This window comes from Equus caballus, chromosome 24, assembly GCF_041296265.1.
Source record: "Equus caballus isolate H_3958 breed thoroughbred chromosome 24, TB-T2T, whole genome shotgun sequence".
NCBI classification, from domain to species: Eukaryota; Metazoa; Chordata; class Mammalia; order Perissodactyla; family Equidae; genus Equus; species Equus caballus.
This window is the reverse complement of record NC_091707.1, coordinates 38,222,102-38,249,864: the sequence shown is the minus strand read 5'-3', so window position 1 is coordinate 38,249,864 and position 27,763 is coordinate 38,222,102. Positions and strand designations below refer to the sequence as shown.

Here is a 27,763-nt window from a genome sequence, read left to right as displayed (position 1 = left end):
AGAAAATGTAGGGAGGAAGAGTCCTCAAAAAAAAAAAGTGGAATACCTTTCTCACATAATTTGATCTTATTGTTGCAACTTCATTTTTCATTTAGAGTGTATCCCAGAACTCCTGACACACCCATATTCACTTGGCAGCATATGGGATCATCCCCAAATCAAATGTAGATTATATGACCTTTCATATTAGCAAATTTCTAAAATATCATTGCACATATATAGCTACTGGATGACTAAGAAGCAATTGTAGCACCAAATTCCATAAATATTGATTGAGTAGCTATTATGTGTTAACACCATAGATTCAAAGAATAGTCAATAAGGCATAGTCCCTATACTTAAAATTTCCCAATTTAATGGGGAAAAAGGCAGTTAATTAAAGATTACAATATAATATACATATTTCTCTCTATTGGCCTAATAACTTATTTTCACACAGAAACTGAAAGAATACACTTGAACTAAATCTGGTCAGCTTTAGCAGAATGAAGTCTGATGTAGTGATATTATAGTTTAATTTTCACGTAGTAAGTGCTTAGTAAATGCTTGTTGGATAAGGAAAGACTGGATGTCCAATCCAGTTTCTGTATAATAAGTGCTGTGAAATCCTGCCTAATTTACAGAGTATTGCATGTTTTTATAACATACTTTAAATATCCAAAGTCATGTGGTTTGGGCTACTTTTTTTTTTTAGTGTGTCTAGTAAAGCCTGCAGAACTTGTCCATTTTAGTTGCGTATGTTAAAGTGCAGTGGGGGAAGGAGGCGAAGTCCAAAATTTCAAATTGTTTTGGCAAGACCAACTCCTTTTCATACTAACCGCCAGGCCACAAAGCTTCATTGTTGTCCAGTTGAAGGAATCCATGGCTTTCATTTGGAAAAAGGGAAAAAAAAAAAACTTTCTGGCAATTGAAGTTTCAGGAAAACAATTGATTGTGTCACATAAATGTCACATAAATTTGCTCACCAAATAGTATCATCGGCTGTATTATGCCCACTGGCTTTCATGGTCCACCTTTCTCAGCCAATGGCTGAAAATTCTGAGTGACTTTATTTAAAAATATATACTTTTGCTCACATATAATCCATCTCTTCCCTCTTGCCCTTCTGTTCAGCCATTCAGGACATTTCTTCACAGAGCATCTCAAACATACTTAGAGTTCATCTCTGACATTAGTTGTTTAGGTGAGCTATCTGCCAAAATGTGTTGCTATAACTTAGACCTAAGTATAACCTGGCAGTTGGGATTCCTTAAGAGATAGTTCAGTTGAATTTTCTATGGTTTAAAAATATTCTAGGGGGCCAGCCCTGTGGCAAGGTGGTTAAGTTTGGCTCATTTCGCTTCAGCAGCCGGGGTTCACGGGTTTGGATCTCGGGCGTGGACCTATAGCACTCGTCAGCCATGCTGTGGTGACAACCCACATATAAAGTGAAGGAAGATTGGCACAGATGTTAGCTCAGGGCTAATCTTCCTTGGCAAAAAAAAAAAAAAATTCTAGACAGTCTTTGCTTCTGTCTGCTTTGGCAGCAGTCAGCCTGAGGAATGGTTTGTACAAGATCCAAAAGAGTGTTTCTAAGTGTTCAAAAAAGGATTAATTATGAAAGGATACTTTAAAAGTATAGGCAGAGTCCATCTCAGATATTTTTGAATTAAGTCTCAAAGCCATGATGATAAAAATAAAATACCTTGCCTGATTTCTATTTAGATCTCATCTGCCTGTCACCAGAAACTCATCCATATAGGGGGATTAACTGTTCACATGTTCTTTCAACATCCAAGTGCTGTGTGTGGAGTAATGGAAAATGATTAATTTGTTTTGTCATTCTCTTTGAGAACACAGGACATCTCTTAAAAAGAAAATAACCCTTTATTTTGAGAACAGAGAAGATTAATTATGTTCACCTCACCAAGGTCCTTTGAAGTAAATTAGACTGGACCCTACCTCAGCCAGAACAATTATCGTTCCTTATCGGTATTCCATATCAGGACCCTCTGTTCCATGTTAAATATGGAGGAGGCAAGTGTGATTGCTTACTTTAGCGTGTCTTGATGCGTTGGGGCGAGGGCTTTGCCGTATTCAGGGAAATCATTAGCATTTCTCGGTATCTACCCTGTGTGTGTGTCCCTGTCATAACCAGCATGGCTAAGCCCCTGTCAGCTTGTCCACAGGAAGCAGCTTGTCCTTCACATCACGTTTCCTGCTTCATCTTCTTAGGCCCACAAATGTTTTTATTCTCTTCGTCTCTTTAACTCTATCTAGAGCATATCACTCAACTTTACTATCCCTCATCTTTCTTCCAGTTTTGTTTTTTGTATTTCTTTGATTTTGAGTCTGTTTAGAAATATTCTCTGTCCCTCAAAAACAGTTCATTTTTGAAATCACCTTTAAAAAATAATTTCTGCTGTATTTTTCTTTCCACAACATTTCTAAGTTCTACATTTGTCTTTATTGATCTTTGTGTTGAGAAGATTTTTCTCATAAAACTAAAAGCTGTTGTGTGTGATACCAAGTACTGAGCACTGGAAATATAGGGAAAATTACAGTCTTGCCTTTAAGGAGTTCGCTGTCTTCTGAAAGGGACAAGTAAACATGCAGTTAGGAAATGATCAGACACGTGATAGGAGACATGCGTGCATAGGAAGGAAGCGTGGAGGATGGGCACCTAACCCAGACTTAAAGGGAGACATTCACAGAACGATAGCTCACGTTATCATTGTAACAAAAGCTAGTGTTTTTTGGAGTGCTTCCTAGTGCCCCACCCTGCTCTAAGTACTTTGCGTGTGTTAATGTATTTGATCCTTACAATAATTCTACACTCGGTATTATTATTATTCCTATATAGAGATAAGGAAACTGAGTCCCAGTGCAGAGGGATCCAGGAACTCCCCTAGGGACACATAACCAGTAGGTAACTAAACCAGGATTTCTACTCAGGCTGACTGGCTCAAAAGCTTGTGCTTTTAATGACCACGTTAGAGGAGGTGTGACCAAGTCTTGCAGGAGAATCAGAGAGCTAACTTAAGCAGTGTGTAGAGAACATGGCAGACAGATGGCCCTTCATGTGCAAAGTCATGATGGCACAGAAGCTTTGAGGAGGGAAGCTAAAGTACCAAATAACGCTTGTGGGGATAGAACCAGAAGCTAATTAGCAGTATTTAGATGAGAGGAGAACTGTAAAAAAATTTTTTTTTTGTTTGACCAGTTATAAAGTGGAAAAAAAATGAAAAGCAAGTTTTTTGCCTGCTTTTAGAAGTATCCATTTTAAAAATACAAAATCACAAATATTTGGAGTTGGTCATTTGATGGAGTGAACATCCAAGAAGACAAAAATGTCTTTCTTTCTGTCTTTCTTATGCAGTCATTACCTTTGCTTTCTGCCATAGAAGAGTGAAGGTTTTCCCATCCCACTGGTATCCATGGGTAAATAAGAACCCCTAGAATCTGATATAAGGTTTTCTCCTTGTTTTACTTTCTCTTTCTAAAACCTTTTTCTTTTCTTTCATATTCTTTAATATGAAAATCAGATCCCAACCTCCTAGGGGAAGAAGTCAAAGCTACTGTAGACTATAACTAGGGCCAAAATGGCTCTTAGAGATTTTTAGATCCTACTTGTCCATTTTCCTGATTTGGAAACTGAGAGTCCACGGATTAATTGATTTTCCCAGTTTCATCTAACTGGTTGTGGCAAAGCTGAGATATAACCTTTTGTCTCCTGATTTCTAATCTGTGATCTTTCCCACTATATCCTGCTGCCTGTCCTCAACAGAAGGCTACCACAAATAAAAATATTCTCTAATCTAATCTAAATAAACTATTGGAGAAGCATTTTGTGGACATTTAAGACATTTTTAGAACATTACAGTGAGAATATGTGTTCTTGGGATGTCAGAGTATTCTGGGTAAATCAAGAGCTTTTGGTGTGGCATCCTTGTCCTTCTGAGCATTCAGTACATTCTCCCAGGGAATTTCTCATAGAGCCCCACTCACATGGAACCTTTGACGTGGGTCTCGGAGTTTCTGCTGCTCAGCAAGTCCCCAGCCTGGGAGTGAGATGCCTGTCTCACCTTCTCCCAGTACTCCCAAACTCCATGAGTTCTTCTCTTGCTTGGGAATGAGGGGCTAGCAGTCTGCAGACAACTTTGGGTGTAAATGAGAGCATGTCACCCCTCTGCTCATCACCCTCAAAAGACCTTCTATCTCATTCAGAATGAAATACAAGAACTTTACTGTGCCCTAACAGGCTCTCTAAGATCTTGCCTAAGCCATCTCATCTTTGGCCTCATCTTGTCCTGCTCCCGGTCAGCTCACTCTAGAACAGTGTCTGATATAGAGTAGTCATTCAGTAAATGTTTGCAGATTGAATAAATGAATGACAGTATTTCCTTCATTGAGAAAGACTCATTCGTTCATTCAAGAAGCAGTAACTGAGTATCTCTACTATGGAGGCACTGGGTGGAATGTTGGGGATACAGTGGTTAAGGAAGACAGACATTCCCTCCCCTCATAATGCTTATTTTCCAATGTCAACATGAACATTAATCAAATAATCACACAAAGTAATGTAACCCTAGTATTCTGGTAAGTGTTACAAAGGAAAGCTAATGATGCAACAGAGAGTTTGTTTGAGGGAATCACTGAAGAGAGGGGAGCCTTCCCTGAGGAAGTGATGAAAGGTAGTAGAAATTAACCAGTTCACTCAACATTTGTGCATTTCATTAGATGTAAATTTTACATTTAAAAAATAAATATTGAGGTGGAGTTGATATACATTCTAAACTTTTTAGGGGAAAGTGTACTACAGGTATGCAACTTACTTTATAATGCTTCCAGAAAGTAAGTTGGATTAATGAATAGACATAAGGATGGATAGATGGATTAAGATGTGACAAAGCAAATATAAGAAAATGCTAATAATAGAATTTAGGTGGTGGGCATATGGGTGATCTCTGTAAATTTCTTTCACATGTCCTATATGCTTGAAAATGCTCATAATGTTGAGGGGAAAACTTTTAACCAGATAAAGAGACTGGAGGAAATATTTTCCACCAAGGGCACAGTATGTACAAAAGTAATTTAGGTGCCATTACGCTTCTACTACTTTTATATTTTGGATGATGTTTGTAGAACAGTAAATGTATTTCTAAATATTGGGTATAGTTATAATTGTTTGCCTTGTTTCTGCTTTGTCTTCTGTTGACTAATTTTTATTAGCTGTAATTTTAGATTGCCACTAGCCTCCTCTTCTGCATTTGAAAGTCCCCAGAGTTGACAGTACCTCCCAGAATCAGGGTTTTTTTAATACTTGCTATTTGGAAAGTACTTGACAATTTGCTGTGTACTTTCACATTCACTCTCTTACTTGATAATTACAGCTGCCCTGGGGGTGTGTGATAATAAAGATCATCATTCTTTATCCATATTGTACAAATGAAAGACTGAGGCTCAGAAGGGCAGGGAAAAGTGATATTCCCCAAATCGCACAAGATAAGTAAGTAATTACTGGGGCTGCGCATATGCATGAATTAGGTATGCTGACTTCCGATTCAGCATACCTTCCACCTCACCACTCTTCTTCATGGGCCAGTTAGAAACACGTGTCTGGGACTGGTAAATCCAGAAGCATAGTTTCTTTACTTGCCACCTTAGCAGAAATTACTAAACTTGGTCTCTTCCAGGAAGCCCTTGCTTATACTGTTTGCTCATTATTAACATACAATCACATTTTTTTTGGCAAATGTTCTTAAATTCTTTCCTTTATGAGTACATTTTATTTTCAATTTTAGGAAATAAAATGATTTCACAGAAACTAGATTGTGAATCTCCAGACCCTCCTCCTTGTAGACCAGTTGTAAGGATCTAATTCTTGTTAAGCATACAGAGAACACTAAACTAGTCCTTATTGGTCTTCTTGTGCTGTTTTTCCTTGATATCAGGGAGTGGCAAGAAAAATATTTAAAGAGGGCATCTCAAGGGGAAGAGATATGTTTCTTTATTCCCTCTGTCTTCCTTTCTCCTTCAACTCATTCTTGGTCTTATTGAAAAAAAATCCTCAAATTAAGCTAATAATAAGATCATAGGTTGGCTATAATTTCTAATTTGCTTATATCTAAAAATAAGAAAGCAATAATCTGGAATGGCAGATTCTGTAGGTTTCATATACTTCTTCACTTGAATGAGAGTTGGAACATACTTAGAAAGCCTTCCTTGTCCAAGTTTTCCAATGAAGATATGCTACCTATTCTCAAATTTTATAAATTTGTGATTTTTAAAGGAGATCTACCACTTTTGACTAGAATGATGTTATATGAAGACAAATAGAATTTGTTGTTGACGAAAATTTTTCTGGAATTCAGCTCAAATGTTGTCACTGATGTCATATTGCTATGTTAACTGGTGTTATTTAACAAGCCCGTGTACCCTCTTACCCCAAGACACGCGTAAACACTGCTAAGTGAGTGTCTGATTTTGAGACCTCTCTTAAAGTACACAATCTAGAAGTAGAGGGCTCTTGATATTCCAAGAAATCCACACAACTTTGAGCACTGGGGCTCTTTGAAGGATACGCATCAACAAAATGACTTTGCCAGTCCATTCTCTGCTACTGTTCAGTTTGTTTCCAGTGGGTGTCTTATACAGTTTGGATGAAAAGAGGGCCCTATGAAGCCGATACAGCTGTGCTGGATTGTGTCACCACAAATGAAAAGGCAGACAGTCTATCCTTTTTATGATCTCACCTTTCCTTGCCTTGAAACTTATTTACTCAGGTCCTTTTACCATCTTTCAACCATTTGTCAAGAAAGTTTTGCAGTGGATCTCTTTCCAAATGAAATAGAATTGCATTTTTGAACCCAAATAAACTGCTTCAGAACCTTGTTTATTTAACATCCGTGTACTGCCAAAAATGCACACACTTATTTTTAAAATAAAAATATAGACAGCATCTCCTTTAATTTATTTATCGTCTAAACTTCAAAACATGAATTCAATAGCAGTAGAAGAAAATGGTAGTGGTTAGATGTTAATAAGAAAATAAACACATGCATTTTTACAAAGAGAAGTGTATTTACTAAAATACACCTATGGTTAAATCTGTTTCTGAAGCTGTCTTTACAGGAGACAGGAATCTAAGAATTGCAGTGAAGCTCTTTTCTAATTTCTAATTGCTGTCACTTATGTTGTCATATTGTATTACTCAGTTTCCCTGTAGTCTGAAACAAAGGGACAACTAAGGAAAAATAACTGTGAACCAGTACAAACTGCCCAGCTCTATGGCAGTTTGGTATGTGTTGAAGATTTTGGAATAGTAAAATTGCCAGATTATTCTTTGCCCTTTTCAGCAGATATCTAAACACACCTGTAGGATTTCTGAGTTTCACTGTTGTTTCTACCACTCGATCTTGCCATTAGTCTAGAGAAAAATACATGAAACAGCAAACTTTTGCTTCTGAGTTTTTAATAAAGAGGCCAAGAGTTAGTGGGTTCATTAGAGCACGATAACTCGGTCTTTATTCAGCCGAGATTTATTGAAGCACCTCTTGTGGCCAGATAGTGTGCTATGCTAATGCTAAGTGTTACAGAAAAAGAAAAGGGGTTGATAGTGAGTACCACAGAATTCAATCTCATCCTTAACTTCTTCTAATCAACAGAAAGAATATCCCGACCCCTTTTGTATGTGTATATGCTTGGATGCATGGTCTTGAGCACAGACTCTTCAGCACTGGCAAGATGAAGTCCTTCCTGGGTTCATCTTAAAACTTCTCTTCCAGAAATAAGCCCATCAAGGACATATCTCCAAAATTCTAGCTGTTAAGAGTTGGTAGCTAAAGAGGGATTGGGAATTCACATAAAGCACTCAGTGTTACAGCTTCTAGTTGCTATCCTTTTTAACTGCTGATTTGACCATAAAAATATTGACTTGTTGGATTCACATCCCAGTTTTGCCAACACGTGACTGTGAGGTTTTACACTTTGGTCCTCAGTTGCCTCATCTGTATAATGGGAATACCAGTAGTATCTACATCATACAGTGATGTGAGGATTAAGAAGTATATTCAAAATTGAATTATATTTTTGTGCTCAGTCTTTCATTGTGCTTCTAAACAGGATTAGGAGTAACTGATCATTTCTTTGCCACTGCTCCTAGGCTAATGGAAGTCTAGCTCCTTAAACCTCTGAGATAAGCCAAGTATTATACACAGTGTATTGGTCCTTTGTGAAATGGAGTCTTAATTGTGAATTTTTCTTTGTTTTCAAATTTGATGTGAAATTTACTGTCTTGTAACACTTTCAAAGGAGAAACAGTCTTTAAACCCCTTTGGGAATGTCTGATTTAGTTCTAGAAAACTGCTTTAAGAAAATTAAAGAGAGGTTAAGCACCTGTCATTTGCTGGTGCCATTATTGAATGAACTTGAGAAATTGTTCCCTTAATTCTAACAATGGGGACTTGTCTTTGCCCTTTTAAACATTAGACTATATAAGGCAGAAATAATTAACCAACTTAAAAATAAAAAAGCTTCCCTAACTCGGCATGCAGTATTTTGCCCTAGGAACTAACATGCTATAGGTCCTCATGGCATCTCTAAAACCCAACAAGTTCCTTAGGTAGACTATTCATCTGCTAATCATTCTTGTCTCTCTAGCACTGTTAGCTTTTGGTGAAAAGTGAGCTTGAAATGACATGTAATGTGACAAGACTCTTATCACCGAACCCCAGCCAATCTGACATTTGAAAAAACAAAACAAAGAGTTTGAACGTGAATATGCATACTCTGAAGTCTGTATGCCAACGTGCTGGTTTTAAGCATACTGAGAGAGTGAAGGACAGTCAGAAAATAAATGTACTCCCCAAAATAGCACTTAAGCATGAAATTATGAGACCTGAGATGCCTGCAGGCCTGACTCATTGTCTTCATGACTTCACATCTTATTGTTGCAGATGCCCTAGAAATCTCAGCAGCAGTATGTGTAATTTCCTTAAAATAAATGCAATTCACTTTTTTCTTTGTATAATTCTTACATCTTTCGCATATGCATGTTTCTCCTAAAGTAAGTTAAAAGTTCCTGAAGAACAGGAATTGTGCCATCTATGTCTTGTGGATCTTTCTATGATATCTAGATGTACATTTGATGTTAACTGATTGACTGGACTATCAGGATGAAGAGACAGTCATGGTACCAAAAAGTATTTCTGATATTGAGGAAGATATTTAGAAACAACACATAAGTAGAATATATAATAAGCCACAATCAACTAGATGATGAGAAAGTAGAAAGATGTTAATGGAGATATGGGGAGTTGGGGGATGGAGTAGAGAAATGACTGCACTTGAGAAAGAAGGAGCCAAGGAATTTTTTAAGGTTCACTCAAAAAGACATAGCCATTTGAATATGCACCCCAAAACATAATCAAATAGTCAAAATAAACCAGTATGTGAAACATGCAAGAAAAAACTTTTTCATGGAGTCACTTAGTTGATTGAAAATTTTAAGCTGAAATATTTGCATAATATGCTGGATGTTACTGTAGGGAAAGAGATCACTTGTTTATTTTAAAAACAAAATGAATTTAACACTTAGCCCACGTTCAGAGTGTCACGTTTGAATGAGAAAAATTATGGGATAAAAGGAAAAAGGTTTAGGTGCTGGCTTGATGGCAGAGTGGTTGGGTTCATGCGCTCAGCTTCAGCATCCTGGGGTTCACAGGTTTGGATCATGGGAGCGGACCTGCACATCGCTCATCAGGCCATGCTGTGGTGGCATCCCACATACAAAATAGAGGAAGATTGGCACAGATGTTAGCTCAGAGACAATCTTCCTCAAGCAAAAAGAGGAAGATTGGCAACAGATGTTAGCTCAGGGTCAATCTTCCTCACCAAAAAAGAAAAAAGTGAAAGTTTTATAACTACAAGTCTATTTGGAACCATTGTTCATAAAGAAGATTTTATTCAATGCATAAAGTTTTGCTTTAAAATCACCATGGCATTGATTTGTATTTTATTGTCCAAGGGCCAATATGATTCTTGAAGAAATCTATAATTTTGCTATTTAAATAAATATAGCATATATGGTGGCTAAAATTACTTGTTCTCACAAACATACATGTTATGGCATGTATTAAGAAACGTCATTTTAATGAATCTTTCCTACAAATGAAAAAATTAAATGAAGCCATTTGAAATGCATGGCAGAAAAGACAATCATAAAATATTAAACAGAAGGAACAAAATACTAAGTTCTTTAAATGGAACTAGAAAAGGAAGATTTTGTGAATGCGAAGAAATAGCACGTATGTCTTCTAGTTTCAAAATGGCGAAGTAAGAGTGTTTATGCTCTACTCTCAAAAGTCACGTTAGAAAAATAAGAATATGAAGAAACAAACACTGATTTGCATGTTGACAATTGGAAGACATCTATGACTCCAAGTCAAAGAATAAAAGAAAAATGGTAAAATGACTCGGAACACAGAAGGTGAAACCCAAGCGCCTGTCAGAGGATGGCGATGGAAAGCAGCATCATTCACTGTAGATTTTCAGAAAGGCTTTTGAATTGGAGGTACCAATTACCGCAGAAGGAGGGGGTGGAAATGAACACATTGAAAGTGTCTGCAAGGAGGAGTTACACCCTCAACTCCCTCTCTTCATCCCGGCCCCAACACAAACCCCACGGAGATGTAAGTGTATGCCCTGGAGAAGCTCGACTGGAGATGAAGGCAGAGAACAGCATTAGGATGAGATAGGTGATTTAAAATAGGAAGATTAAGTGAAAGTGGGTACACCAAATGATGAGAACACCAGTTCCTAACCCTGTCTAGTTCCAGAAGAACTGAACTCCGCGTTAGAAAAAAAGCCTCATGACACTTATAATTTGGAGCTTCCCCCCGTCAAAAAAAAAAACCCAGTTGGCCACCTGAGAAGCCTGCCATTCAATTATGTAATTCTCAGTTATTATTTGCAGTAATTAATGCTGTGCTATGCATTGGTCACTAACAAATTCTGAAATCTCATGGCTTAACACAGTAGAGGTTGATGTCTCACTCACATGAAGTCCGATATGGTCAACATCTCTCCTCTGTCTTGTAGCTATGCCATCTGGAGCGTGTGGCCTCCAAGGTCCTCATGGCAGGAGCTGGGATGGAAGAGGGAGCATAAAGCCTCTTAACTGTCTGAGCCCAGAGGTGACGCATGTCACTTGCACTCATATTGTTAAGAACCGTTCACATGGGAGATGTAGGGTAGCACATGGAATATTGGGGGGCCACTAACTTCTCGACAGCTCTGTGAAAACCTATGTCCAGGTTCTCTCAAGACACTTCACTTTCTTCTCATGCACCAGCCATAGGGGTTGTTGTTTACTTCATTTAATAATTAAAATTCATTTTAAATTTAAAAGCTAACATCTATTGCCTGCCTTATGTGTGCTGGCCCTGTGGCAGGACTAAGAATACAGAGTTACATATGATACAGTCTCTGGTCTCAAGGCTATTCTACCATTTAATCTCTTGGTTCACATTGGCTTTGAAATAATTTTCAGATCGTTCTCTCTTAATGTTTATATTGGTGGGTGTAAATCAGGGACTAGCTAATCAGAGACTATATAAGTTATTGATTTATAACCAGGATCTTGTATCCCTGTCACAAATATTTAATTTTAGATATTTTTCCCAAGTCTTTTGAGAACTGCTCTTTTCCTTTTTAGCTAAAATAATTGTTGAGAACTCTTTTCTTCTTTATAATGGCACTGTGTGAGGATCTCTAAATGCTGCATAGATACGTAACTGCAAATTCATCTCTCAGTATTACCTTGTGGTTTATTTCTGATGTTCACTGAAGCAGGTTTGTAAATTAATATTAATATGAAATACTCTATAGAAAGTTTCATAGCATATCAGATGAAAGCAATTATTCAGGAAGTTTTCATGTCTGAGTCAGTCTGGCAAATGCATCTCATATACTGTGTGAAAGGAAATAATTCTTCTGATTTAAAAAGGTATGTTTACCTTAGAAATACTGTTATATCTGTTCTTATTTGACTCTCCAAATCTTCAGCTTGAACTGCTTACACCAATGGTGCAACTGATTTTTAGTAGTTGGATTCTGAGAGTATTGATCAATTTTTTATAATGTTTGGTTTCCTTATGTTTTCTTTTCCAGAGTACCCGAGTGGCCTTGGACCATCTGGAGTCTGTGCCTGAGAAACTGAGCCTACTAGAAGATTTCAAAGACTTCAGAGTGAGAAAGAGTTGGCTTGTCTCTTTCAGTGTTTTTATCTGAGTGAGAACACTTGACATCTTCCTGATGTGCAAAGAAAATTGTAGGGAGGGAGGAAATACCGAAAAACAGTGGGGACTTTTAATGCACCATCATATCAGAGTTTATTGACATTTGTAAAGACAGGATTGAAAATAATGGAACTTACATATTAGCACAATATAGGAAAATAAAAACTTTTACCCCACTAGTAGAAGCTCATTTGGCCACCTAAAGCTTTAACTATAATTTAGAAAAACTTAAGAATTAAAAAGACGTAGCACATTACATTGACAATAGATACCTTTTTTGATAAGCAATTTTAATTTATGGATTATCTTCTTTTTTTAATTACAGATTTCCAAAGCACTGTTTGGTTTAGAGATATGATGGTGCACAGGTTACCCTGATACTATGCTACATGAATTCAAATCCACATAGAGTTTTAGATTTTATATCCCATGCCATTTGTTGATAGAACTCTAACCACAAAGCATTTCATTTATCAAGCCAATTAATTACATGTTGGATTTATCTACTGTAATATTGTAGATTTCCTCATAGAGGACAGATGCAAAGCAAATAACCCTGCCACCCAGTCCTACCAGACAAGGTCCAGGCTGGAGAACATCTTTTCATTTCCCCTTATGGATGCATATTTAATGAAAATTTGAGTGATTTATAATTTCTTGGCCCTATATGGCTGAAGCTAGCAATGGTGAGAGTTCTCTTTGTCCACTTAACCTCTTATTTCACATTGGCTTTAAAATATGACTTATGTTTAAGTTCTCTTTAAATCTAGCATGTTATTCGAGATATAGTAAGTAGGAAATAGAGCCTGACATGCCATCGTGATTCTTTGGAGGCACTGATATGATGAGACTCTCAAGATCTGCACTGCCTTAAAGTCACCTTTCATTAAGCGTTTCTGGTAGTTCAGTAACTAAACATTTTTGAGTGGGATCTTGGGTTGAGCTGCTACATTCGGAAATCTGAACTATCACAAATAGAATAAAACCAAGAGTTTCTAGTATATTTTACTAAAGTTTTGATTCTTTCTCATGATTTGATTATATATTTGCAGTCTAAAACTCTGTCAAAGAATTTTGAAACCACTGTCCAAGAAGATGAGATTTCTACTCACTCTTATATTGCCCAGTGTGGAAAGCAGGCACTATGTTACACCCACATCCTTTCCACCTTTTTCTCTGTAGCTAACAAAAGTTATCTACATGAGGGAAGGGCAGACAAGAGACAGTACTGGAAACAGGTGGCATTTGTCACTGAGAAACAGATGCCTGTCTTAGAACAGCATAAAAACAAAGTTTAACCTCCAGTGTCAGCTCACTTTTTCCCCAGTGGTCTGCACTGAACAGAATATTCATAAGTACAGTTTAAAAGTTCTGTTCTCTACTATTACCAAAAGATTATTTTATTATTATTTTTCATTATATGGGCTAGTGATTATCTACAAGTCTAGCTTACATTTACACACATCACATATGACGATGCCAAATAGTGAAATTTTTAGACCATTTTTCAAAATTCAGAATTGTACTTTCCAATATCAGTCATTAAAATTGAGACCTTTACCTTTGAAATGGAAAGGAGTTCATTAGCAGGTATTATGCACAACTATGTAGCAGGTGGTAGCTAAGTACTTTACATTACATTTTTTCAAATCCTCAGAGACACCCTATAGATGGGTATTATTTTCCACCATCTTAACAGCTGAGCAAACTGATGCTTGGAGTGTACAAATTGGTTGGAACTGGGCTCTAATTCTATGTATTAACAACAAAGCCTGTCTGTTTTCCCTACTGCCTCTAGCTTGAAACCCATTCTTTATGTACTCTAGGGCCATCTATACAAGTAAAAAGAGCCCATTTAATCAATTTAATGAAAACAACTAGAAATCGCCTTAAATACACATACATAGAGCCTATAGATTATTAGATGTAGATTATATTTTTCAAACCCCTAACATTCTACAGATCAATATGCTGTGAACAGGAGTCCAGAGAACTAAGTTCTAGTTTGAGCTCATGCACAGATGAAAACACTGAAGATCTCAGGATCTTTCCTCATCCATAAAATGAGGAACTTGAATGATATTATCTCTATAGTCCCTCCTGACACTGGCATCATTAGCATATACGTGAAAATATATTTCACCTGTATATTTCTTGATAATACTATAGTCTGTGACATTAAGTGTGAATACAAACCTCATCTTATTTAGTCTTGACTTTAGTCTTCTTTAAATGTGGCATAGTCTCTCTCTCATTTTTTTTTAACCTCATTTTTAAAGAAGTAGTTCAGCTCTACAATCCCACATTTAAACATTACACATTTGGTCTGGTGGAAAGGAAATAGTGCTGGGTTCCAAGCTCAGTCCGCCACGAATTGCCTAGCCTTGGGCAAATCATTCTGAACTTCCCTGAGCTGTAGTTTTTTTTTAATAAAAATGAGAATTTTGGAATTCTAATATCCCTTCCAGCTTGAACATTCAATAAGTTCCTTGGGACTATTTGGGGAACTAAATCCCACAGATGATTTTTCTTACATATGAAAATCAGTTGCCCTCATTTTATTCTTATTTCTCCCTAATTCATAATACAAATGTCTAAATCACTGGCTATAGTGACTGTGTACTGTGTCCCATCCTCTCCCCTCAAAATGAAGGAACAATGGAAAGAAAGGAAGGAAAGGGGAAGAAAAGGGATAGAAGGGGAGGGGGGGAGTGAGGGGAGGGAGACAGGCCCTGGAAGTTTTTGCTTTCTTAATTTCTTTATTACCTGAATCTTTTTATGCTTTTGAGGGCAGATGAGATATCCTTAAGTTTAAAAATCTACGTGATGTAATAGTTAAAAGGTAGAATGTTTTTTAAGAATTAGTGAAGAAAAAGAGGCGCTAATTTTAAAGGTAACATTTTCTTTTTTTAAAGAGAATATTTTGATACCAAGTATTACTGCAAGGGACAGTACACAACATCCAAAAGTGGCGTGGTGCCATTAATGACCATCTTTGGACAACTCACTGTTACTTGAACTTTTTTCCCTTCAACTAAAGGATGTCAATCATTTCAGATTGGCATAGGGACTAATTGTAAAAAGAATGCAAATAACCAATCTGGGACCCTGTTTTTATGGTAGCATCCAAAGCAAACATTTTCTTCTTTATCCTTGGGGACCTATGATTCCCCTATATATCTCTCTGAATGCCCTTAATTATTATCTACATATCAATACTTTCTTATTCTAATTTTGAGTACTGATTTTTCTTTCATCTACTAATTTAGAAACTTTGTTGTTTTTCCAGGATTCCTGCAGTTTATCTGAGAGAATTGATGGGAGATATTCTAAATACAGAGGTCACAGGGAATCTCTTCAGCAGCGCCGAGATGACACCAAGTACAGAATCAAAAGCTTCAAAGTAATGTCCTTTGTATACATTTTCAGTCCTTGAGCATTCATTATCCATGTTTATGGCTACAACCTTCTAAGCAGCCCCTGTAGGGTTTGCGTAAGGGTACTTGTAAAAAAAAAAAAAAAAAAAAAAGGATATTCCTTGATATATTAAATGGATTTCCAATTTTGTGGCAGTAGAAAATAAAAAGCCAAAGATTGTGCCTACAACTTTTTACTTGGGAACTAATCTTTAAGTTTATGCCATGAATATGTTGTTTGTCTATGGGTATTGATGTTGCTTAAGAATCCTGAGCCAGGAAACCCTTAGTCTCTTGATTGGTCAAAGGCTTAGTGTGGATTGGATGGTTGCCCTCCTCTATGCTGAAGTCCCCAATAGGTCAAGTAACATGTAGTATTTTGTAAACTATTGTCTTGGCATTTACACTCATTCTTTTCCTGAGGATGTGAACTACTCCTTCAACTTATGGTTCATTAGTATGGAACCAACACAGGAGACTGGGAAAATTTGCTCATATCAACAAAAAGCTTACCATTCTCCAGACTCTCCCCAAGATCCACCTGGGGTGTAGGTGGTTTTAAACCCATTTGACCTTGCACAGTTATTATCCTAGAGCAGAGTTTCTCAACCTTGGCATTATTAACAAAGATAATTCTTTGCTGTAGAGACTGTCCTGTGCATTGTAGGATGTTTAGCAGCATCCCTAGAGTCTGCTCACCGGATGCCAGTAACATCCCCCATCCTGACTTGTGGCATCAAAAAATGTCTCCAGACACTGCCAAATGTCCCCTAGAGGGTAAAATTGCTCCCCATTGAGAACACTGACCTAGAGAGAATCCTTCTATATTCAAATGTACACTCCATGTCAATTTATGGGAAAACAAGCTAAAGGCTCTTCTGACATTTTTATATTCTTACAAACTTCAGTATGTATGAATATTCATTGCCGTGTATATACTCACTTGTTACAGCCAAATATAATTTCTAAGAAGCTTGTTCCCTCCTCTGAATGTAATTGGATAGAATGCTCAGTGGATATAAAAAGTGTTCATTTTCCTCCCTACCATGTTTAAAATCAGCACTCTCTTTCCCCCATCCCAAACAAAAACCTAACACAATTATGCCACATTATTGCTACCCTACTGTGAAGAGAGTGTCCTGGGACTTGGTGCTTTTGCACCTTTGCTTTTTATAGATGGACTTTATTGCCTCCAGTAGTGACCTTGTTGTCTCGTATGGAAAATTTGAAGTTCACTAAATTGTCTTTGAACATTCCCATCAGGTTCCATATCCTCAAGCATTTCTCTACCACTTAAAGGAGTGCCACCAGCCTTAAACAGAAGTTTGAGGCTTAGGCAACAGTAGCTGAAAATAATAACTGTTCATTATTGAGCATATATTAGGACAAACCACATGAGATTGCATTTTTTGTAGATGCATGCTTTATATGCATTATCTCATTTAATCCTCACAGCAACCCTGTCAGGTTGGCGCCATTATTTTTCCTCTTTTACCGTTGAAGAAAGCAAGGTTATAGAGCAAGTAAGTGGTTGAATCAGGATTAAAACCTAAATCTGCCTGGCTTCAGTAATCTATGTCCTTGACCACTAGGCTATTACAGTGTAAATTTGGACCTCATATGCCTTAATTTTTCTGGAAGTCACCAAACATAGGACTGTATTTTTAATATGTAAAAGTCAGTTGTCTCTAAAAAGACATAAACGCAATACATGCCTCTTAGTTCAACAGAGGTCTAGATACAAACGAAACATTTAAAACGTTATTTCCCAATACAGTGAGATTTAGTATCAGGTGAATCATTGCTATCTACTGGCACCCAAATTGCTATAAATCAGTGCAATTTATGTGACAGCATATGGCAAAGCTGTGAATGTGTAACATGTGCAGCAAGTAATCTCATTGGAGTTCTCCTTCAAATTACATTTGCAACTGAAGAGGAAATAAGGCCTGGCTTGTAAGTGAGGCCAACACTTAGCAAAATGCGAAATAAGTTTGAGGATTTTGCAGATAGGAGTGCAAGTATAGGAAAGAGTCACAAAGCACATTTTATGATAAGATTGTTCCACATTAATACTACTTAAACATTTTAAAACGTTGATCCATTTCAGTGATGAATTTCTAAACTATCACCACGTGTAACAGATGTCTGGCCTGAAATAATGCAGTAATCTAACGCAAAACTCATGAGAATATCACATTTTTTGTAGTCATTGGAGAGGAAAATGTGGGAGCACATTTTTGCCTGTTGTAGATACCAATGATCATTTGCTTATATGCTTTTTATGAAAACAATTTATTTAAAAAGACTGAGAGGTGAAGCAGTTTCAAAAGTGTGAGCTCAGATGGGCAGTGAGAAAGTTGTTAATCATTTCTTGGCTTCATGGATAATCAGAAGAGCCACCTCTGGTTAATCATTGACACCCTGAAGAAAATGTTTCCAATAAGAGGCATTGGGACTCTTTCTATCAAGAGGGAAGGTGTCCCATATTGAAATGAAATAAGACATTATTTCAGTGCTATTAACTTCCCACAGATTTTGCTAGGATAGAGTTCAAAGAAAAGACACACTGCAGGGACTTGAATTCATTGGTTCTCCTGAAAACTGTGGTTCCAGAAAATCAATTACTATAAGATTCAGCTTAATTCAACAAACAGCTACCATATTGCAAAGCACTGTACTACCTTTTAGAGGGAGGGATGTGGGAGGTATAAAGATACAAAAGTCATGGTCTTCAAGGAGGGAATAATTATCTATTTGTCTTAATACTAATAGATAATTCTTGCACAGTTGTTTCAGAGCAGGAGCTGGCAAACTACCACCCATGGGCCAAATGTTGCCGGCCAACTGCTTTTGTAAATAAAGTTTTATTAGAATACAGCTACACTCATTTACTCACATGTTGTCTATGGCTGCTTTCACACTCAGCAGCAGAGTTGAGTAGCAGCAACATAAATTGTGTGGCTCAGAAAGCTTCATATACTTATTGTTTGGCCCTCTTTAGATGTTTGCCAATGCCTGGTGTAGAGAAAGGAGAAATTACCAATCTAGTCTTTCTTCCTTTGCACATATGGAAAATATTGCCTCTTCTTTATTTACCAATCAAATAAATACTGCCCAAGCTCTTTGGAAAGTCATAATAGTTATCTATTCATTCAGCAAATATTCATTGGTTATCAGCTGTGCACCAGGAACTTACTAGACACGTGGGACTCACATCAGTGAACAAAATAGAAGAGCCCTGCCTTTTTGGAACTTCCATTCTGATTATGGTACATTCATGTTTGTTGTTGTTTTTAAATATAACATTCAACAAACCTTTATTGAGTTTCCGCTGTATACAAGCACTCTTCTAGGGGCTAGAGAGAATGGCATAGTAAGAAAAATCATTACCAGCCTTAAGAATTCAAAGCCTTCGCACAAACAACTGTAGGGCAAAGTAGAAAGGGTTAAAGGCTGTACCAGAGCCCTCCATAAACTGCACTGGGATTTCTGAGGCTCCAAAGTCTTTTGAAGAGATGTCTGTGATGACAAGGTACAGGGAAGTGTTTTATCTGCATCTGCTTGGAAGAGGATCACTATTAGCATTACAGTTGTGGAGCCCTGACTGTATTACTGTTGACAGACAAATAACTGTTGGAATAGCAGAGCCATGTTGGCAACTGGCTTCTCTCGTGTTGTTGCTGATGTAGGAAGGCAGTGAGACATCCAGCATGACCACACTGCTGCTGGAGGGCAGCATTAGCAGGAAGTGTACAAGTCAGGTTCTCTTTCAATCCAAGCTAAAGTCATCACCTGCTGTTTACTCCCATGGCCATCACCAGGACAAAAATGATCAGATTTCTAGAAACCTATCGAGATTTTTCAGCAGGACCAACGTCCCAATTGCTGAGAGCATAATATAACATTGTACTAAGCTGACCAAGTTAACTGGACAAAGCCTGATCCAAAAGTTTATATTTAGAATTCAATTCAAAGCTGAATCTGACACGACATTTCCTCCATCGCTGTGTAGACAACAGAAGCATTTCACGGCCTCTCTTTCTTCAGGCCTAATTGGGTTTCTGTAGGACATACAGGCTTCCTTGCTGTCCCAGCTGTTTCAAATAGAACAGAATGTTCAAAAGTTAGCCAATAACACAGCATTGCTGATCTGAATTCACAGAGGAGCATGGTTTTGTCCAAGAAATCCCCATTTGCTACCTGCCCCTTTTGCTCTCTGCCCATACTAAATATATGGTCTTAATTAGCAGTAGATTTTTTAATAAAATCACAGAAGGCATGTTTTGTTCCCATCTTTCCTGCTCCTGAGAGGAAAATCATGATTTTCAACTTCTAGTTGAAGAGTTAGCATGCAAATTCTTTTTAAAGAAGCAGATGTTTTACAGGATAAGATGAGGTAGCTGAGGAAGTGTTGATAACGGCTTTCAGCACAGCTTACAAAGGCAGAGTTTGCCAAAGCCCTTTGTCATATTTGTTCAATGTAAGCATGTGTATGATATAAGTACGTGCTTTGCTCCTAGAAGCTGTTTCTCCCTCCTTGAATCTTGCCATGGTTTGTTTCTCCTTTGCTCATAGCAATTAATGGCTGCTAGCACTTTCTCTCTTAGGTCAGCTATTTCTGTACATCTCTTAAATTTTCTACGATAGTAGTTTCTAAAACATGCTATGCGTAACTCCTGGTGTAATTCAAGATTGTAGGTGATTTTTATTTAATGACTATTAAAAACTATCACTAATGTATTATTCAGGTATTTTTACAAGTATTGCTTGGGAACAGTAGTGGCAACCATGGGGGAATTTGAGGGAGCTTTAACCGCATAATACCCCAGTTATCGCATTTATAACCATCTCTCTCCATGCTTTGATAAGAAATCATATGTAAACTGCTATGCAAATATAGCTCCATACTTTTCCCAACCCCAACCAGTTTGCCATCCTTTAAACCTCTTCTATATAGAGATTTAGGGTGCAAGACTAATCTTTAAGTTAACGTAAAAGAAAATGGTATAACTATAGGTGAATACTGAAATTTGGGACTTACTGTTCTACTGGATTGTGTGACTTTTGAGGGCAAACATTGTCTGCCTCATCTTTGACTCCAGAATACACCGTGAATGTACAATATATGTTAAATTGGTGATTAAACTTTTTTTTCCTAGTTTTCAACCTTTCTGGAATTCTAACAAAAATTTAATTGCTATTTTTCCAGTAATGCCTAGATGATACATCTGAAAGCTTGTAGGCAATCAAATCATGCTGAAATCTGAAGAGATTTTTATTCTTTTGAAGTGATCAAGACTAACTTGCCAGCCATAATATTTAACTAGTTGATTTCATCTTTCTCTTTAGAAGTTAAACAAAAGGTTGCCAAATGAGTTGGCATTTTTCTTGTTATATAAAATCTGAAAATAGCAGTGGATCAAAAGTGCTTGTTTACAAATCAACATGGGTACTTAGATAAGCACATTAGTTTTTTAACCTGCTTAAGCCCCACCCTACCAAACCCAGTTCCCTTAACAAGCCACGTGCTTTCACCCTTCCCAATAATTTACACAACAAGAGCATTAGGAAAGATTGTGAAGAAATTCACCTATAAAGATAACATTTTTCATAATCTCAAATTCAAAATTCTAGATACTAAGTACTAGGTACATAAGGAATGCCAATTGAATGTCCTAATAGTTTTTAATAAACATGTCATAGCATATTCATCCAAACAATTATTGTTACCTTTAAAATAGTCACTTTCAGAGAATAAGCATAGATTCCAATGAGGCACCACCCTTAAAATATCTTTGCATCTCTGCTTTGTTTCTTAAGTCGTGGCACATCCTTTTGAGTGTCCTTTTGTATGGCAAATTTTTATTTACTGTGAATATATTTGGTTTCTGAAAATGGATTAAAGTCATGTAGAGCCAAGTCTGAAATAGGTTAAAACAAAATGAGTACAATCCTTTTCATTGGTGAGTTTCTAGGAATATTAAATTTTATACAATAAAATATCAGTTGGATAAAAATAAATTTATCAAATGGCCTGACTAGCACAGTATTTTTCTGAGTTTGTTCATCTGTAGATGAGTTTGGCTTTGGGTTTATAGTGTCGTGTAAATTTGGACCTCCCGTGGTAAAGATAGTTTGCATAGTTAGAAATACTGGTTGTTTAGTGGTTCCAATCAGATAGATTAGAATCACAAAATATTAGTGCCAAGAGAACTTAGAGATGATCTGATCCAGTGTCTTCATTTTTTTATATGAAGAAACTGAGAAATTCAAGAGTGACAGTGTCCTATTTCCCAAGTTCCACCACAGCAAACTTTCATTTCTGCCTTTTGGTCAAGAAATGATTACATATTACCTCTATTGAGTTCCTAATGCAAATGGCACTGTGCTAGATTGTAGAATATTGGGATAGGTAGTTGGAAAGATAGAGACAATCAAAGCCTCACCCTCATGGAGGCTAAAAGCTACAGCAGCCATGCAGATTGAGATATGGAGGGCAGACATTAAGTAAACTGTTCAGATTGAACTTTCAAATAGGAATTAAGTTCACTGAGGAAGAGGTTAAGCTTTTTCCAGCACTGATGGAGAATTGGGAATTAAGAGTAGGGAAGAGATGGAGGGATGGTGCATTGTTAAGCAAGAAACAAATTCAGGAAAACATTTCTGCTACAGATTCAGAAACACATAAGTATTTTTTCCTTCTCTCCAGGGGAAGGGTTGGATAAATTAAAATTTAAAAAAAAATTAAATGTATCATTTGTCTTATAAACTTTGAACTTAGAATATTCCTGAGAGAAAAATACTTGGTGGGCGTCATTAAATATTAATCATTAGAGATCAGTTTAGCAAAGAGATTTAGTCAGGTTGGAACAGCTTTTAAGAAACCAGTTACAATGTGGGTTATGAAAAAGAAGTGGAAGAAACCCAGGGAAAATATTAGAAAATGCAAGTCCCTTCACCCAGTGGAATTTTTGCAAGGAATTCTGGCTAACTGGCTTGTTGAGACTGAAGACAGCAATAAAAATAGGTCCTTGTGCTAAGGATATAAGAATTGGTAAAAAGCAAAAGCTAGGATTACTAAAATTGCAAAGAATCTTCCTTCTTAACCAATACTTTCCTTTTAATATTTAAGCATTCGGTTAAAAAATAGGAATTAGAAAGAAACATTCATCTTATGGTCACCTTGTAAAATTTGCTTATATAGAAATTCCACAAATTTTAATTTATATATTTATAAAATTATATTTATAAATTTACTTATAAATTTTATATTTATATCACTATATAATGGAGGACCTAAAGGTACTTTTTTCGTGTTCTGGTATGTTGATTGTTCAAAGGGATTGTGAAATATTTTTCTTTTAGAGTGTTCTTTTAGGGTTCATTTTATTAAACTTCAAGGTAATAATGTTGGAGGTCCTGACAATCTTTTGAAGACACAAAATGTTGGAACTTAAAGATATATTAGAATTAAACCTCCTCATTTTCTCTATATGAAAAGAAGAAATGTGACTGATTGAACAAGTCATCAATTTTAAAAGGAAGGGATAAGAATCCTAAATTTTATGTACCTATTAATAGAGTGTCAAAATATATGAAGCAAAAACTAATACAACTGTAAGAAAAAAAACAGACAAATCCATAATTATAGTTGGAGATTTCAACATTCCTCTGTCAGTAATTGATAAAACAGTAGGCAGAAAATCAGTAAGATATAGAAGCCTTGAACAACTCTGTCAGCCAGCTAGACCTAACTGACACTTAGAGACCACAACCACTCCACCCCACAACACCTGATTGCACATATTTTCAAGTGCACATTGAACATTCTCCAAAATAGACTACATTCTGGGTAATAAAACAAGTCTCAATAAATTTAAGATGATTGAAATTATGCAACCATAGTAGAATGAAACTAGAAATCAATAACAGAAAGATATCTAGAAAATTCCAAAATATTTAGAAATTAAACAGCATACTTCTAAGTACCTATGGGTGAGTCAAGGTAGAAATATAAAGGATAATTCGAAAGTATTTTAACTATATGAGAATAAAACCACAATTTATCAAAATTTGTGGAAGGCAGCTAAGGCAATGCTTGGAAGGAAATTTATGACATTACATGTGTATGTGACAAAAAAAGAAAAATCTCAGATCGATAATCCAAGTTTGTACCTGGAAAACAAAGAGCAAATTAAACCTAAATTAAGTAAAAGGAAGGATGAAGAGCAGAGATCAGTGAAATAGAAAGCAGAAAAATAGGGAAAAAAAGGAAACCAAAACTGGGTTTTCTGAAAAGATCAATAAAATTTAAAAACCTCTACCCAGATTGATTAGGAAAATAAGAGAGAAGATAAAAATTGCCAATATTCAGACTGAAAGAAGGATATGACTAGAACTCCTATAGACATTAAATGGTAATTAGGAAATATGAACAACTCTGCCAATAAATTTGACAACTTAGATGAAATGGTTATAAATAAAGAGCCTTAAAATGTGTCACCCAGTAATTCTACTTCTCAGAATCTACGTTAAGTTGATAAATTAAAAATAGGGACAAAGCTTTATGCACCAAGATGTTTATCAAATTATTTATAATAGAAAAAAACTGAAATCAACCTTAAATTTCCAACAATAGGAGATCAGAAAAATAAACTATGGTATAACTATAATGATGATAATGATGATGATAGAGAAAATTATCATATATATAATGTTACATGAAAAAAGTAGGAAATGAAATTATCAACAAAGGGTGATCTCAGTATAAACAGATATTTATCTATAAGAACTAGAAAACGTAGATCCTTAAATTAGGCTAATAGGTTTTTTTTTTATTTTGTTGGATTAATTTTTTTCTTCTTAATATTTTCTGTATTTTCCAAATTATACCACATTTTAACTGTTACATGCCGACAAGTTGGTTTTATAATTAAAAATATAAATTGTTCTCTTTCTGTAAATAGAAAAGATATAATCTATGCTTTGATGCCAGTTGATTTTGTTTTACAAATTTAAAAACATGCTTTTGGAAAGAAGAGGATTTGTATATCTTTGTGTACTTCATCCTTCCTTTGGTCGGCACACATTGAGGCTGTCATTGCACCATCTGTTTCATGCAGCAAGACTCCCAGACCTACCTACATAGGTCCTCTCATTGTCTTTCTCAGTCTAGGTGTCATGGGCAAAAAATTATTTTTTTCTTCCGCTTATTGGCCCATAAGCATCAAAGCATCTTTTAGTTGGAAACCATTTATTATGCTTTTCTCTTTCATGCTTCATATAGAAACCATGATCAAATGTTCTAACATTGGTTGTGAACATAATTCTCCATTTGTGCATCTTCCAACTCTCCCCAGGCCTTTAGTATTGCACATCTGAACTATAATAGCCAAGTCCATTCCCCTGCCTCTGGTTGCCCTGTATCAGCTCATTCTAAAATAGCTGTTGGAATACACTTGGGACACAATGTCCTTTCCTTTCCAGAGATCCTATAGTGAATGACTTCTAGTTTCTTATGAAATCCCTGTAATTAGTGAAAACTATAAATCATTTGGTTAAAAACCTCAGGGACTTCATCTTTTGGTACATGAGGACTAATGATCATGAACCGTCTGAGGGTTATGTCCATGCTTTTAGCTCAGAATAGTGGGCCTTTTACAAAAATATATAAATGTGTTCTTTTTGGCCTTTCTTTTGCATTTGCATACATACTTATGTGACAAAGAAATAAAATATAAACTTGGTACTTAGTACAGAGAAGGACAACTAATTCATCAGATAGTCGTGTTACATAAGGCTTTACTGTATGTGGGGGCCACCTAACCTGAAGTTGTTTGTCTAGAATCTTTGGCACCATTCTTGATCCCTTCCTCTCCCTTGACCCCCCCAGTTATTCTCAATTACAGTCTTTTAATTGATTTTCTCACTTCAGCATTTGAGCCGCTCGAATCTATTTTCCTCACAGAGGCCAGAGCAATCTTTGAAAAATATAAATCAAAGCATGTCATTCCTCTCCTTAAAAGCCTTGACTGCTTTCTGATTGTACTTAAGAAAAACAAAATCTCAAATCTAAATCCCACTTCTGGATTTCACTGTAACCACTCCCCCCATACTGGGTGTGCCTAAGCCATGGGGTCTTCCTTCAGTTCTTCAAACACACCAACTCTTTCTCACCTCAGCACCTCCACTCCAGGCTGGAACATCATTCCCTGACCACCCTCTCCTGCTGCCCCTTCTCTCCCACCTTCCCATCCTCCACCCTTAAGTTTTCGCCGGGCTGACTCATTGATTCATACTCAGCATTCAAATATTGCCTTAAACATCACCTCCCAGAGGGGCCTTCCCTGGACCTCAAATCTAAATGTAGGTCTTCCTATTTATTGCCTATTCTTCTTATAGCTCTTATCATAGTTTTAAATTAGATTGTGTTTTGTGTAGTTTGTTTAATGCCTTTCTCTCCTGCAAGCCTGAAGCTTTCATGACTATATACCCCAATGTTTTGTTTGCTCTTTGACCAGCACATAGTAGGTGCCCAATAAATAACTGTTGAATGAATGAGTGAAAGAAAGAAAAAACGAAGTATAATAAATAACTAGAAAACATTCAAGAGAAAAATTGCAATTTTACTGTTTATCAAAGAAAAATTATTAAAGCGTATATTTTTTAGTCTATTTAGTTAGTAAAATTATTTGAAGTTATAATTCCCATTTCCAGCTAAGATTTGGGGAAAAGGACACATTCATACATTGTATGAGGAGAGGGAACATTTCTGTATTCATTTTTGTTTATGTATTAAATATTTATTGAATGAGTAAGAGGATTAGTGTAATCATTATGGAAAGCAGTCTAGCTAAATGTATTTTAAAACGTCAAATTATTTTTATTGACCCAGTATTTCCAACTAAGAATTTGTCATAAGGAATAGTGCTAAATATGGAATAGGTCATATATTTAAGGATATTTCTCTCAGTGTTATTTGTAGGAGTAAAACATTGGAAACGCCCTAAATGCCCACTAAATTAATAACTGAGTAAAGCATAGGATATCCACCAGATAGTATATGAGTAACACATAAGCTAAAGGGTAGGATAATATAATGACTTCAAAAATATTTATAGTATTAATGTAAGCAGATGAAGAACACAAAGTTTTATAATAACGTTTACAGATTCTATCCACAGGAAAAAAAGACTGGAAAGAAATATGTCATGCCGTTGTAGCTATGGGTGATGTCCTTCTCTCTCTTTTTTTTTTTCATATTTTCTTTAAGAGTACATATTTTATTTTGTTCAAGTCTTATATTAAATTGTGGTATAACATAGCTTGTATATTGAGGTTCACTTCAATTTTCAGTACATTCTAATAAATCCCAATCCTTACATTTCATAATTATGGAACTGAAATTCTGTGCTTTCCATTTTAGGATGACAGAACCTTTGCGGAAAGTTCCCATGCTCATGGGTTAGGTCACTCATCCTCTTGGCAGGATCGCAGTCACTTCCTGTCCAGTCCACGATTTTCACACTTGAACTGTAAGTAATGAAGTCCTGAACCAGTTTTTAAATTGGATTTAAGAAAATGCAACTCATAGAAAGATTAAACTGTAAGGCCAGGACATGAAAGTTATATTCATGTTGTGAGTTTGAAAAAATTTTCATTATGAGTCGTACAAATAATGCCCCAAAAGTACATTTATTGTGTCACCAATTTACTAAAAAAAATATGGAATCCCTTCTTTTTGACCTTATACTTCTCAGAAAAACTTAAAATCAGTCACCCAAGGTAATAATCTTAATGAAGCAAATTTTGTGTGTGGTGACCATTAGTAACTGTGGATGAGGGGGTAATGGAAGTTAGATGGTATTATAATAAAATTCAAATCATCAAAAAGTGGAAACTCATTACATAGAACTATTCAGCAATACCTAATCTTGTGCAAAGATAAGGATACTAATACTATTACCGGCTAGATTTCATTCTGTGAGTATACTGTAAGTATTGATGAGATGTCATCAACATCAAGTGTGAGTCTGTTGACCCAGGCTACCATCTCCCACCATCTAC

At 36.2% G+C, this 27,763-nt stretch overlaps 1 protein-coding gene and 1 long non-coding RNA gene across 34 annotated transcripts in view; one reads left to right on the top strand and one right to left on the bottom strand.

Moving 5' to 3' along the window:
• LOC111770366 (uncharacterized) overlaps window positions 1-27,763 on the bottom strand; it is a 77,661-nt gene that overhangs the window by 17,663 nt on the left and 32,235 nt on the right. For 16 of the 22 annotated variants that reach the window (XR_002803602.2, XR_002803603.2, XR_002803589.2 and 13 more), the window contains one exon: window positions 11,039-11,125. This is a non-coding gene — a long non-coding RNA (uncharacterized lncRNA). Of the gene's footprint in view, window positions 1-11,038; window positions 11,126-18,593; window positions 18,713-21,427; window positions 21,619-27,763 lie in introns of all 22 variants that reach the window. The other 6 variants (XR_002803605.2, XR_002803592.2, XR_002803601.2 and 3 more) reach the window with 3 other exon arrangements.
• CEP128 (centrosomal protein 128) overlaps window positions 1-27,763 on the top strand; it is a 381,907-nt gene that overhangs the window by 345,817 nt on the left and 8,327 nt on the right. For all 12 annotated transcript variants that reach the window (XR_011431914.1, XR_011431913.1, XR_011431912.1 and 9 more), the window contains 3 exons: window positions 12,151-12,228; window positions 15,568-15,681; window positions 27,123-27,231. Coding sequence is in view for 9 of the 12 variants with exons in the window: in XM_070249369.1 (XP_070105470.1) it covers window positions 12,151-12,228; window positions 15,568-15,681; window positions 27,123-27,231 (301 nt within the window). In the remaining 3 variants the exon portion in view is untranslated. The remainder of the gene's footprint in view (window positions 1-12,150; window positions 12,229-15,567; window positions 15,682-27,122; window positions 27,232-27,763) is intronic.